Here is a 15087-nt window from a genome sequence, read left to right as displayed (position 1 = left end):
AAGTGCTTTGACTTCTCTCCATGAGTAAGTCTCTCTCCCTCTTCCCCTCACCCCGTTCCCCACCCACTCTAACACACACACACACACACAGAGAGAGAGAGAGAGAAGAGAGAGAGAGAGAGAGAGAGAGAGAGAGAGAGAGAGAGAGAGAGAGAGAGAGAGAGAGGTATTGACACACAGAATATGGTCTGTATTCTAAAGAAACTAAGCCTTCACTGGCAAAACCTAGCTAGACCTTGCCTGCTCACAGACATCGGCAGCCTTCAAAGTTTAACTCCTTAGCCAGGAGCGCGGGAAGTAGATTACTTCCACCTTCAGGTTTTCTTTATATGATTCCCCCTGGGACCACGGAGACCTGACCAGATAAAGCACTGAAAGTGAGCGTGAGTGACTCGGGTGGATGCAACTATGTAGGTGTCTGAGCTCCCAGACCCTTAGCTGGGTGGGGTCCTCATGGAGCTTTGAAAGCTAAGCGGGACTCATCACTTAGTCGTCTCCAGCTCAACTGCCACGTCAGAGTTCCGATCGGGCTATGAACTCAGGAAGAGGGAAAGTCCCAGAGCTTCAACAGAGAAAATGGGCCTGAACTGGGCCACACACACAGAACCATCCCCACTTTTTAAGACCCATTAAAAATGAGAAAATGCACTTGGTTCAAAGGAGGAAAATCACTAGGCTCTCCCTCTAAGTTGGCCTTTGTTTTCTTTTTCAGAGTGAGCTTCAGTGAGACCCAATTTTGTTGTATATAGAAATGCGTACCCACAGCCCAGCTCCCACCCCCAAAGAGGCCTTTTTTTATTTTTATTATTTTCTGCATTTACCGTCTACTGAAAAGTCAAAATAAGAATCTCCGGTTAAACTGCATCTGATTAGATGATTTCTAAGTGAGGTCAAGTTCCCTTGGATTCATATTTCACAGGAATGTTGACTTCACGGTGATTCTTGATCATTTTTTCTCTAAGTTGGAAATATGAGAACAAGGAGCCTACTTAGATAAATGACTAATTCTGCGGGCTTCCTTGGATCACGTATCAAAATCAACCAGGAATGGAATATTCGATTTCTGATTAAATGGATACTATGTAAGAGGCTAAGAATCTGACTTAAATAGACCCGTGACCTTGGGATGACCTTGGACACGTTGTTGCTGGCATTCTCCTGCCTGTTCTGTTGTGAAGCACCCATACCGCATAGCTGTGTTCCAAAAGATAGTCCAGCAGACCTTATCCTGCACGAGGTACTCTACCAGCTCTCTTCCAAGCATCTGCTCCTTTGATCTCCACAGAAACTCACTTAGAAACCACTTCACTCTCAGTATATAGATAAGAAAATAAAAAGCAATCTGAATATATAAATTGCCAGTACCGTTCAGTCAGTAAGTGGATACCAGAGCACCCTATGCCAACTGTTTGACCTTCTTTTTCTTCTTTCTCTCTTGGGTGTGTGCACATGCATGTATGTATGTATGTGCATGTGTGAATGAGTACATGCAATATACATACAGGGCCTGAAGCTGACATCAAGAGGCTTCCTTGACAGCTTTTTTATTAGTATTCATTGAGGCAGAGTCTCTAAATCAAACCCAGAGCTTTCTGATACAACTAGTCTCAAAAGCCAGCTGACTCGGGGCTCAACTGTTCTGCCTTGCAAATGCTGGAATTACAGTCAGGCCACCATATGCAAGTGGCATTTATACCAAGGATCCAAATCTGGTCTTCATACTGGTGCAGCAGTGCTCTAACCGCTGGGCTGTATCTCCAGCTTTTGCTGATTTCAGAGCCTTAACTCACAGTGTTCTGCTGCTGTGCAAAGTTCTGTGTCCACGGATGTGGAAAAATCTACACAAAATTTGATTATCATTACTCTTCTACTTAAGGTTGGATTATTCACTTTCTCCAGCAGACTTTTAAAAGTTTTTTTTTTAAGTTTATCAGCATATGTTCTTTGTCTACAGTATAAAGAGCGTGTTGATAAACAGGGAGGAAGTGTGTCTAAATACTTCTTTCAAATATTTGAAAGCCAATTTGAAATGAAAGTTCAGATGAGTTCACTGGTTTACTGGAAATCTGTTACATTTAGGAATACCAGCATCTAATCTGAAAGGATGCTTTCTTTCAGATAATTGGTGGAGTCAAGAAAGTGAGTTTGCTTTGCAACACTGCCAAACGATCTATATTGGATTGGGTTGGATTGGATTGGGTTGGATTGGATTGGATTGGATTGGATTGGATTGGATTGGATTGGATTGGATTGGTTTGGTTTGCTTGCTTTCCCTCAGACAGAGGCTCTACTCTACCAGTTCAGCCTATTGACCATAGAGATAGCTCCATCTTCCCTGTTTGCCCTTTAGGTTCAGAGACTGCAGTAAAAAGACAAACACCCACAATTACACAGCAAGGTCTTCACATCACTCCTGGGTGTTAACTGTGCCTCGGTTAAAGAGAGAATTAGACTCCCAAATCTATACTGTGACTACCAGGTATCTGAACAAGATTGTGTGTCCTATATATACATGCAAATTAGCTACCAAGCTTCCAGACCTAAAATAGGGGGGTCACACAGGAAAATGATGAGTAATAGTCAATGCTCACATAGATTTATAAGGATACTATGAGAACTCAAGCCAGCATTTCAAACACAATCAGGCTTCCTCTAGGACAGTGGTTCTCAGCCTTCCTAATACTGCAGCCCTTTAATCCAGTTCCTCATGTTGGGGTGATTCCCAACCATACTATTATTTTGGTTGTCACTTCAGAATCATAATTTGCTACTCTTATGAAATATAAAAATCTGATATGCAGGATAGCTGATATGCAACCCCCAGAGTGGTCTCGGCCTGCAGGTTAAGAACCACTGCTCCAGAAAAGTCAAAAACACCAAGAGGAAGCCACATGAGAAGCAGGAGGGGCTATCATCAGACACATAAGAGTGGAAACTTTTCAGAAATGAAAGCAACATTGTTGCAAAGTGAAACCCAAAGCTGTATTCAGTTGTATAGTTTCCATGTAATTCTTTTCTTTTTTTTAGATCAACCCTTAGATATAAAGTAACAACTACTAATGTTGCCACTCTAACTGGATGCACCACAAGTCAGCACTGGCTCTTTAAAAAGCACAGCCACATAGATACAAACTACTATGGGCCACCACCATCTTGGGATTGCTACCCTACTGCAAGCCCAAAGTCTGCATCTCTTGGGCCCACCAGTTTGTCCCAGCAGAGCAAGGTAAGGGGAAGGGTGTGTACAACTCAAAAAGAAAAAAAGGAGAAGAGGAAAGATAAGGGGAGGGGGGAGGGGAGAGAGAGGAGGGGGAGTGAAGAGAAATCATGCAGCCACTGAGCATCTCCATAGAGATGGCAGACTCTGCCACCCCCCAATGACCCAATGGTGAAAAGATTCTTGTCCTAAGGCCCCTGTAATCAGCGACACAAACTGGCACAGAGCAAAAGAAAAGAATTCTGGTTCCTAAAGTTGGATTACAGACGTAGGTAAAGCTAGTTCCTTCCAAGACACTGAGGAAGAATATATCCAGGACTCTCTAGCCTCTGATCATGGTTAGCAATCACTCGGCTTATAGATACTCTTTCCTTGGCTTATGGATACTCCTTCCTTGGCTTATGGATACTCCCACATGATGCCCCCCCCCCCAATCTTTTCTTCTATTTACAGCACCTCAACAAGACTTCATCCACACCTTATTTCCAAATACAGTCATACTCATGGGCATTAGAAGCTGGAGCTTGAATGGATATTTTGAAAGGCCTTGTCAGACACAGAACAGTTGGGGGCCATGACAGAGTTAAAAGTGTCGCTCAAATGTGCAGCAACAAAAAATGGCAGATGCACCTAAGTCACCATGCTGAGCATCATTTCAGCAACTGAGGAAATAATTTCAAAGCAAAAGGTGGGTGCACAAGAAGCAGTGGGGATGCTAAGGGCTTTCCTAGAGGAAGGGACCAGACAGGAATGTGCAGCAGGGCTGAAGTAGGGTGTTAATTGGCAGACAGTCCCTCCATGGGAAACTGTGGCCATCAGAAGCATGAGGCCAGGCATCCCATCCGTTCTCTACCCAAATGCTTGCGGGCATCTGCCAAATAGCTCTCTTTTATCTTCAAAAAGAGAAAACTTGGCCTGGAGGAGTCGTCATGGATTAAAGTGGGAAGATGAATGGAGATTTTTTTTTTTAACTGTGAGAGTGAGTTACCTAAGCCATAATTTTTCCGCTGAATAGGTATGTGACATATGTTTGAAACATACATTATTTACATAGCTGATCTCATCTTTTGTGAAGTCACTTGTGTCGCTCCCCTTTCCAAATCAGCATTACGGATACCCAAAGCATTCTCCTGCTGCCAACGAAACAGCTACCAATTCCATGTAAACACCAATAACGTAAAGCTAAGCATCACACCGGACTTCGGTTCTAAAGGCCAGGGAGTAACCTACAAGCAGTCCTAATGATGCTTCTCCAGGCTTTTGGAAAGCTAAGGAGAACTCGGTCTGTGAAATCCAGCTCAACCTCCATCTGCCAGAAATAAAAATAACTGAAGCCACCTCAAAACCAGACCAGAGAGTACAAAAGGACTGGGTTATTCTGGTGTCCTCAGTGGCTCCTCTGCACAGATGACCTTCAGCCCTCTAACCTCCTCTATACACAAGCATTCCTAAAGAACCTCCTAGCTCTGAGAACACATTTGCTTATCCAAAATAGAAATCATCATCTGTTCCACTTTCCCCAGCTTCCTGATGGTTCACAATATTCTTCAAAAGCAACACCTTGATGCATCTTTTTAAATTAGTGTGGATTTGCTATACAAAGCAATGGAGGTTTTCTGTGGTGGTTTTAATCAAGTATATCATGTACTTTAACCACATTCGCTCATTACCCTCTCCTGTGGCCCCTCTTGCTAGTTCCCCATCCCAAACAATCCTTCTATTGTTACTATGCCGTGTGTGTGTGTGTGTGTGTGTGTGTGTGTGTGTGTGTGTGTGCGTGTATACATGTGGATATACACAGTCTAGGCTCCACATATGAATAAAAACATAGATGCCTTTCTAGGCCTGGTTTCTCTCCCTTATTAAGCTGATCTCCAATCCCACACATCCTCCTGCAAACACCCTCTTTCTTTACAGCTAGATAAACCCCCACTGTGAGTGCACATAGTGTGTCTTCTTTACAGGTCATGTTGTTGGACAGCTAGGTTGATCCTCTAACTTGGTTACTAAGGACAGTACTGTGCTGGGACAGATAAGCAAGTATCTCTGTGGTATGCTGATTTGGATTCTCTAGAAATATTCTCAAGAAGAGGTATAGTTGGATCATTGGGTTCCACCAGCAAGACATAAGGGTGCCTTTTATTTTCTCTTACTTCTTAAAACCAACTAGCTCCAAAGAGCTAGCTCCCCTGTCTGCCAGGCCCTCCCTTGCATCTTTCTCCCATCCCTTCCTCCTTGGCCTATACAAGTCCCTGTTCAAGTACACAGCTCCAGGGCCAGTCAGGCCTGTGAGTTCCTTTCCAGCTGGTTATCTGGTTAAATGCTTTTAGCAAAAAGAGTTATGGACTCGTTTTAATGAGAATTAGAAAAAATATAATTAAGGAGCGAAACCTGTAATTTTACAGAAAAGGGTGTTTTCTTTTTAATTCGTTTGACTAAAAATCGAGTCAAGTTGAAAGGCAACCTGGACAGTCCAGGTGGGGTCATTTTGGCTGTGCTGAGAGCCTCTTCCCTGTTACAGCAGCAACGTGTGCTAGATGGAGCCAGATAACTAGACAAAGGGATGCTGCTCTGTGGAGGGGATCGATGCCCTCGCGGAGGAAGGAAGTTTGGTCGGATGTAACTGGCCCAGTTCTCATTACAATGAGCTGTTATATAGTAAGGCCAGATCACATCTTCACTCCCTTCCGCTTGTGAGCAGCTGTACTGGGGCTCTGGAAAGTGAGGGAGAGCAATCCCCCAAGGATAGCTACATTATGTTATTCAGACGTTACAGTCACTAGAAATTGCAAGCCACATAAACTTCTCAGCCCCAGATAAAACAGCCTAAGACAAGTTGTATAGGGTTAAAAAGAAGAAGAAGAAGATACAGTGTAGCATGCCAGTGTACAGAAATGTGATTCGAAGGTGGCCTTTTATCATCTTCTGCAGAATCACTACATGGATCCCTTCCATGCAGATCTCCAAAGTACTATTCATGCCTGATACCCATCTCCTCTCCAAGCCACCGCGAGGCACCCCTTCCTCAATTTGTTTGCTCACTAGCACCCTCCAAAAGCCACAAATCCATTACCTGCCTCAAACTCAGGATTCGCCCAAAGTTCAGTCTCCTTCCTTGCCTGGTTATGGTGTTCTCCCATTCCAAAGTTACAGTGTGATAAACTCCACACAGCTTTGTACCTCGCTAATACTGTCTCCCCATCCTTTCCCCAATCCTTCTCCTTCTCCATCTCCTGAAATCCTAGCTACTTCTCAAGACCCTAATAAGCCCTCCCTCCGGGTGCTAACTGGCATCTTCCTCTTCTCTGAATCCTGTTCAGCCTCCACCAATCCAGACTAACTGCTCTACTTGACTCCTGACTGCATATTTCAACTTCCAGTACCCAAAGGCTCACTTGTGAACAGCTAAGGCTTTGTTGGATTTCCCCCATAAGAAGGAGATGAGTTAAAGGTAAGATCTTAAGATTGTATAGTATATAATAAACATATCTGGTACAATAATAGATTGTCTATAGAATTTTAACTGTAGTAACTTCCCGTTATAGAGGATGACTCACATCCAGACTTCCAGACATCCCTCCTTTCCCCCTCTTAAGAAAAGTCACTCCTCTAAGAGACATCTGAGTCCTGATGTGTACCAAGCTCAAGGATGGTGGCACAAGAGGGATGCAAATAAAACAGGTGTCGTCAGTTAACAGCTGGATGTCCAGTAAAGAATGGGACTGGGTGAGCTGGAGGCACAGAGCAGAGCTGTTATGACACAAACATAAAACAACCGTCACAGAAAGGATCTGGGGGAAGAGAGTGAGAAGGGGGCGAGTCGGGCACATTGGGATGCACCTGCACCCTTGGCTATGGTGGGGGCTGAGGCAAAAGGGTTAAAAATTCAAGTCAGCCTGAGTTAGGAGAGCTAAGCTCAGACTGAAGGGGTCAGGCAAGACGTGTTGGCTCTGGAGAAGGCAATGGAATTCTGTCAGACCTGAAGAGGGGGCACATTCTAAACAATGTTATGGAAAGTCTGGAGGCATGAGCTCCCAGATAGAATCTAGAGCACAGGGTTAAAGGGGAGGTTAGAAAGATGTGGAAACTGTTGGGACAGTCACACCGCTGTGAAGACTTCCTAGACCTGCAGTCCACACAGGACTCCAACCGCATGCATGGGAGGCATTACAAAGTGAAACAACTTCTCCAGTTTTGCTTTGGGCTGAGTGAAAAAAAAAGGGGGAACAAAAGTAAAAGCCTTCTGGGCCCAGGAAGAATGGCTGGTGTGGAAAGCTGGACCCTTTGGACACTGATAGAGAAGAGCAGGCGATGTGAGGAGCTGGGATGGAAGACGAATTTAAGATATTTAAGTAGGAGAAATCAATAGGATCCTTCTGGCCAGCTGGTTACACATTCCAACATCACATAAAAACAGTTTGGGGATTTACTACTTAGGGAAAGTTTATTACATCCTTTTAGAAGAAAAATCCCCCCTTGTCATTTCATTCTTGTGTGACTGTGGCCAGAGTAAATTCAGACTTGACTAGACTCTGCTCTCACTACCACAAGACCCTTATAGCTGAGACACCATAGTTTTAAGGCTGAGTAAGGAAGACTATACTAAACCCCAGAGTTTGTGCACTGTCCCAATAGCAAGAGCCAAACCAGACTTTACTCTCAAGTCATGCATTCAGCATAAACAACCTTGTACCAAAGAATGCATCATAGTCCAATCTACTCCAAACTTCTGGGGTTACAGGGAATTTAAGGCCTCAAATGGCCAGGAGTTATAGTTGTAAATCTTCTAAGGTTTAGGACAGCATACTCTTTTTCTTTTCTTTTCTTTATTCTTTTTTTTCTTTTTCTTTTTTTTTCCAAAAAAATTTTTTAGAAACACTGTAGAAGATACTGAAATACCAGGAGAGGTGGCCTTTGTAAACTGCCTGTGTTCCCTTGGGAAACAATGAAGTCATTTGCCTCTGAGTGTACCATCCCTTCCCTCCACTGGCTTGCTGAGAGCAGTCAATACCAGTAGCTGCAAATCAAAACAGTTGGAAGAGAAGAGCCAAAGAGGAAAGAGGGAAGAACAGGATGCTATTTATTAAAGTCCTTCACCTGGTCACAATGGGCAGACAGTTAACGGAAGGCCTAAAAATGGCAGGGAGCAGAGTTCCAACAGGAGCACAGCTCCTGTATCCAGAAGTCCATGGCTCCAGTGTACGGAGAAGGAAGAGCAAAGGGCTCTCCTAAGGATCAGGTGCTAAGTTCAGATGTCTGAAGCTTGCGCATTATGAGCGTGCTCATTATAAGACCTCTGTAATGGAGGCATGGAGCCAAAGGACTCATTGTGGACAGAGGGAGGCCATCTGACTCGCAGGGGACACAGCTGGCTCTGGCAGGCCATGATTAGGACCTGCCGGTCTATTGTCTACTCTCAGGTGTCCTACAATAGGAGAGCATGAGGAACCAGCTCATACTAAAGGGCCCAGAACTAAATTCTGTCAAATGAAAGCCAATAACCTAATAGGGTGATGAGCCAGCCACATCTCCTCCCTTAATTAAGACCCTTAAATCATCTTCAGACAAAGCTAACCTACGTGCTTGAGAATGTCAGTTTAGGTTTTTATTTTGTCTTTCTCTTCAGATTCCTTAGGGTTCATAGAATGAAAAATGTCGGCGTTCTTCCTTAAAGGCATTACTTTAAAAACACAAGAATTGGCCTAAAACCTAACATTGCTCTGCCTTCCCGTTCGCTTATGAAGTCTTTTACGGGCATACTCCGTAGAGTCTGAAGACTAGAAAAGTTAACTTGCAGTCTTGATCGATGTGAGATTCCTCACCAAAATTCTGGCAGCATTATACATGGAAAATGACACATCAGCCCAAGGGGAAAGCAAAAGAAATAAGAGGCTTGGCACCATATGAATGACCTGCTGAAAGGATGCTCACACAAAAACAGAGAAGACTCTCAGGGCTTTGCCCACAGAATGCTTAAAACCCTCCAATCATTTCACAGTTGACCCACGATCGTGGCTGCAAATGTTCGGCTCTGGATATTAAAAAGTTCTTTGCTCGTGGGAGTTTGACTCTGGTCTCCAGTTAACACCGTCATATCTATCCAGTGCTAGAAAAATGGGGCAGAATGGTCCCGCAGCCATTTGACCCAATCCCCTTTCTTCTTGGAAGGCTGTGCGCATTTTCTATTCAACTTGGTTTGAACAAAAAGCAAGATTCCCCCACTCCTGCCCAGAAGGCACTGTTAGGAAATGAATGTGGAAGAGGAACAGTGAACTCTTCTGCAGACCTGTGAACTCCCTGGTTGCTAGGAGGCTGGGGGACCCTCAGGGTTGCCCTAGACTTGATAACTGAGAAGGGACGCTGAGAGAAACCATGGTCTTCACAACCAAAATTTTCAGTCTTCTATGCAGCTGTCTTCTAGCAAGACCTAATTACCACTCTATGTGTCTGGTCTGACCTTGGAAGCCTGAAGGAAGCAGAAAAAGACAAGGCCAAAGGTCAAGCTCACTGCTGTAAATCACATTCTACACTGGTGATTACTCATTACTGGTTAGAAATGGTGCTGCCTTAGGAAAACTTAAAAAGTAAAAAAAAAAAAAAAAAATCACCACAACTATACTTGAAGCTCCTACTGTGTGCTAGAAAGTTGCACTAAATCCAGGATGGCTATCAATGTGCTTCTTTTAAAATGTCCTAGGATTGTTTTCATTTCCCAAATGTTATTTTTTTAATCATTTCCCTTAATTTTCATATTTTCTGGAGGAATTTCTAAAGTCTCCAAGCTGAAGTTATTGTAGATTACTTAGCACATTTAAAAAAAAAAAAAAAAAAAAAAAGAGGCTTATTGTGTCCTCCGAATCCAAATAATTTACCTACAACAAAACTCTTCTTGACTAAAAATGGAGTATGGTGACAGGAAATGGTGAAGCCAGTGACAGGGCTAACAGGAGAACGTGTCAAAGGCCTTCATGTCCCTAAGCCCCTCCACTCCTTAGTTCATATGAAACAGGAGGCAAGGGCTCAGCCTGCACCCAGGACAACTGACTTGACACAAATACATTCCCTTCCCATCTGTGGGGGGAGCTTTTCTCCAAATGATCTCCCTGGGTCTCACACAGTGTTAGCTTCCAGCACCTCCCACATGCTGAAAGGGGAAGGGAATGATAAGGTACTTGTTCTCATATGCAATCAGCACCCCAAAATTTACACAGGAGAAAGGAAGGGCCCTCAGACCTCTCAGTGCCTTAGTAACCATTATTTCTCTCAATGAACACAAGACCTGCTTTTCATTCCATGGACTAGCTAACATTCACAATAAAGCAATAAATAACAGTTCTCCTTCCTAGGCAAAAGCCATGTTCTGTCCAACCCTGTGTCCTCAAAAGCATCTAGCAAGACACTTAGGGAACACTCCATCAAACGCTGAATGAATGACACAGCTCTCTCCTTGGGCTCCTCTGTTCTCAGCAGCAACCTGACATTGAATTCAACCACCAACTCTAAATAGATTGTCCCGGGAAGACCACCTGACCATCTGTGGGTCGCACACGGGATGAAATGAGCGAATCGTGTAAAATTGGAAGCCTCTTCCTTGTGCCCTTAAAAAAAAAAAAAATGTCTCACAGCGCTGGGTAATCACGGACTTCTTTTGCAAAGTCTGAAGATGTGATCACAAGGAAGGGATGATGAGATAAAAATAGACTCCTCGGAAATGTGCCTGACATTATTAAGGAGTCTTGCAGGCTTGTGGGAGAACTGATAGCCACCTGCCCCCCCCCCAACAGCTTTGCATTTAGTGTCAATTCTGATTTCCGGGGTGGGGGTGGAGGGCAGGAAAGAGACTTGCTGAGGATGCAGTGAAAAGCATCCAAAACCCTCAGTGAGGGCAGCCTGGGATTAGCTGAACACTCTTGTGTACGAAAGGTTTATATGTCTGTCCATGGTGTTTCTCGAGTACAGTTGGATCTAGGTGTGCGGTACAGTTACTGCCATGAGCCTAAAGAATAGAGCCAACCATGAGCCTAAAGAATAGAGCCAACCACAGCCACTACTTAAATTACTTAAGCCTAAACTGTGGTTGTTACTTCCTTTCCAAATCTGGTTTGCCATGAAAGAGAAAATCCGGAGAGTATGATTGCCAACATAGCACTCAACATCCTTATGTCGCCCGATTTTGCAATAAAAAGGATGGTTACTTTTATTGAGGCTTTTCTGGGAATGGAGACAATCACGGTACGTTTTTAAAGTGTGAGATGCTGATTTCGGTTTAAAAGGATTTGCTGTGTGGGGAGAAAGTCAAGCTTGAGTGTAAGTACCAACCACAAGCTTACAACAATCTCCTCAGTTAAAACAGGGTTGAGGGTGATTTGGTAAAGGGACTTGGTTTTAGAATCACGTCTTCACTGTTCCATTACATCGCATTTAAAAGCAAATTCTTTCCGGAATGAAAACATTTTTTTCACACCCTTACTTGTAAGGAACACAAAATGCAAGGTTCGCAGAAATCCGCCCCCCCCCGCTCCCCTCCCCCAGCATCTCCCGTACACAAGCCAGAAAGCAAAGCCGGTGAATGGGATTCAGAGAGAACCAGCTCTTTCTAGGGGACTCAGAGCAGTCACCTCTCGCTTTTTCACAAGAAACCTATTTTGAAGCCTCCAGTTCTACGACGATTGTATTTGTCCTTCCCATCCGGCATGCAAAACACGATACAGCCTCCATTCCATCCACAGCACTGATGCAACCTATGCTAAGTCCACGCGCAATCGTGCGAGCGTTCCATATGCAAACACACCACGACCCCCTCCCAAGCATTCAATGAGCTCCACAGCATAGCTCCTGCGTACAAATTGAAGCAGCCTCAGACGGACATGGGCGGGCAGAGCGTTCCCGTGCCTCGAATTTCCAAAACGGTGCAGAGAACCTGTTCCTTTTTTGAAAGGGGGGGGGGGGGGGAGAAGGGTGTTTAAATACCCTCTAAGGTAACTAGCCATAATGCAAGCAGGCACAGGCGAACCTGGTACTGCGGGCAACCCTGGACGCAGGCTCGCCTTTCACAAAGCTCAGGGAAAACTGCAGCCATCCTGTCTCCCTGCAGACCAGATGCTCGGCTCAATCCCCCTCCCCGATTTTACCTACCGAATAGCTCTCCAACCCCATATTGAGAGGGCCTGCTGTGGTTCTTACAGAGGTACAAAATGGTGGATGGGAGCTAATTTTTCCCTGCTCTCCCCATACCTGGGCACATCCATCACCGCAGGTCCTCTACCCCAAACCCCCAACTGGCCGCGGCGCACCGATCACAGCCAGCGGCTGAACCGTGGTTACCAACCTGATGTCATGTAGCCCCTAGAAGCCTGGGGCGCGAAGGCCGCGGGGAAGCGCTTGTGCAGGCGGTAGTCCTTCTCGCTGCGGGACCTCATGCGGTCCGAGGCCCGGTCCGAGAAATCCGAGCTAGGCCAGGCTCGCCGCAAGGTTGTGCTCCGGGTCTTCTTCATGGTGGGGAAGGGCAACCCTGGTGCCCCAATAGTGGGGGCCTTAGCGCCAGGGCGCAGCGCGCAGCTTCATCCGTCTACCGAGGCCACGACCCGGGAGGACTCTGCGCACATTTTTTCCCCCAGCCCCTCTTCTCGTCGGCGTCTACACCGCCGGCGGCAGGTCCGGCCCTCCCCACGCCCCCCCACACCCCCACGGAGAAGGCTCGGATTTTACACCCGTCCCACAATGCATTCCACTTCATTTGCAATCCGCCCGGCTTTCAGCTTCCAGATTCCTGGGGGGGAAGGCACGTTGGGAGGCTCGGCGGCCGGGAGGGGGCGGCCCGGGTGGGGGCGCCGAGACTTGCAGCGTGGAAGCAATGGGAGCGCAGACAATGGCCCGATTCAGCGCAGGAGTGCTTAGCCAACTGTGCGCCACTGCACAAAAGACCCAAACAAATGAGGAAGCCGAGGCCTCCGGGGGCCGACCCAGGATCGTACGCCCCGGCAGCTTGACCGGTGGGCGGCAGCCCCAACCGCACTAGGAGGTTTCAGCGCGAGGCGTGGGGATGACAGCGTCCGAATTGCGTCCCCCAGGACCTCCCAGCCGCGAGGCCCGCAGTCTCCGGCGCCCGCAGCCTCTGCTTCTCTCTCGCAGTCCTCGGGAGGCAGTCTTCATTCCAGAGGCTCGAACGGGGGGCGCGCGGAAGCACCGGGACCGCCGCTGCGAAAACGCAGGAAGAGCCCCGTTGGGTGCTGGCGATCGCGGCGCGGCTTTAGGCTTCCTCCTTCCGAGGCTGGCGGGGGCGCGGAAGGGTGGGGGCGCGTGCCGACACGCGTGGGTCCCCCGCCGCAGGCATACTCCTACTCACGGGCCGCAGCGGCTGCGGAGCCCGGCGATCGGCCCCCGCGCGGGGCCATCGCGGCTCGGGGACTAGAGCGTTGCGCCCTGGCACCGCCGGAAGCGGGACGGCTACCCAGTGTCATGCTAATCTCGGGGCTGCGCGGAGGCTCTGCGTGGATGCCCGCAGCAAAGCCCCAGCGGCGGCGACGGCGGCGGCGGCGGCGGCGCGGGGCCCGGGCCCTGCAGATGACACCGCGCGGATCGTTCCACGTCTTTCCGATGGTCCCTCCCCCTCGCTCCGAGGGCTAGCCTTCGTGGGAACGCGCCGATCTGCGGCGCCCGGCCTGGCCCACCTGCGCCCAGCCGGAGACACGGGGCGCCGCGAACGCGCGGGGACGCCAGGCCCACACCGACTGCCACGCGCCAACGGCCTGCGCCCTCCGCGATCCTGAGTGGAAGTCACTCCCCAGTGGCCTGGCTACGCTGGCGGGCCCGGGGCCTCTGCACCGCCGGGCCCTGCACAGCTGTTTATGGTCCAAGCACCAATCGCTGCAGGACAGCGGTGCGCGCGGAGGAGGGGGCGCGGGCCAGACGCGAGGTCACGCCGAGTTAAAGGCGCCCGGCCTGGCCGCCAGCCCCGCCACGCGCCGCCACTCCCATTCTTATCCGCCACTCTCACCTCCCCATCTGGGTTGCCAAAAATGCGTTTTGAGCTATAAACATGGAAAATAAACCTGATTGCCTCTGGAGGTGATCTGTCATTTCCCGTTTGTGCTGGTTTTTTTTTTTTTTTTTTTTTTTTTTAATGCATCTGTGACAACGAGACGTTCCCAATCATTTTAAAGGTGGCATTCCACGCTGGTGGGTGACAAGATGCAGAGCCAGCAATAGGAAGCCTTCATGGAGATGTGTGCTCAGCAGTTGGAGGACCCTAAAAGGTTAAGATCCGGGAAGCCCTGACAAGATATCCAGGAGGCAGAACGGCAATGAGACCTAGAAGAGAGGCCATCACCCATCTCTAGTATGCTCTTGGTAAAGAACAGTCAGAATAACCTCTCTGTAGATACCAAGGGGACGGGGATAAAAAGCCACAAGTCGCATATAAAACCCATAACATCAAACAGTATTAATTACTAACTACAAACCTATTAGCTAATAATGTTCAGTGACCTCCTTTTAAACTCAAGACAAGCCCTTAAAAGGCACCCTTTGCTATAATGTCAAGGAACAAAAAGACGGGCCATAGAGGTGATTTTTGCTAACGTTTTCACGAATGGGAGATATTGACGTTCAGATATCTCAAATCAACAATTCTCATGAAGCTAAAATGGTCACACAAATATTTGCAATAATTATGACTTAAGAGTGATCGTGGTCATGTGACAACTTTCCTATTCATTCACTGGGCAGATTAAGTAGGCAAAATACCAAAGATGGCCCCATGCGATGACAGGTCTAGTGGAAAAGAAACGCAGAAAGCTGAGTTAAAGCCAAAATTTGTGCCATGTTTTGTGAGGAAACATTAACCTTTATGGGGGTACGCCAGGAGCTGG

At 47.2% G+C, this 15087-nt stretch overlaps 1 protein-coding gene across 1 annotated transcript in view; it reads right to left on the bottom strand.

Annotated features, from left to right (window-relative positions):
* Window positions 1–12711, bottom strand: part of STOX2 (storkhead box 2) — a gene marked incomplete at both ends in the record, with an annotated part of 94958 nt that extends 82247 nt beyond the window's left edge. The window contains one exon of the mRNA XM_080928704.1: window positions 12546–12711. Coding sequence (XP_080784830.1) covers window positions 12546–12711 — 166 coding nt within the window. The remainder of the gene's footprint in view (window positions 1–12545) is intronic.
* Between the last annotated feature and the right edge of the window lie 2376 nt (window positions 12712–15087).

Source organism: Micromys minutus (genome assembly GCF_963924665.1).
Source record: "Micromys minutus genome assembly, chromosome: 14".
NCBI classification, from domain to species: domain Eukaryota; kingdom Metazoa; phylum Chordata; class Mammalia; order Rodentia; family Muridae; genus Micromys; species Micromys minutus.
This window is presented reverse-complemented; position numbering and strand designations above follow the sequence as displayed.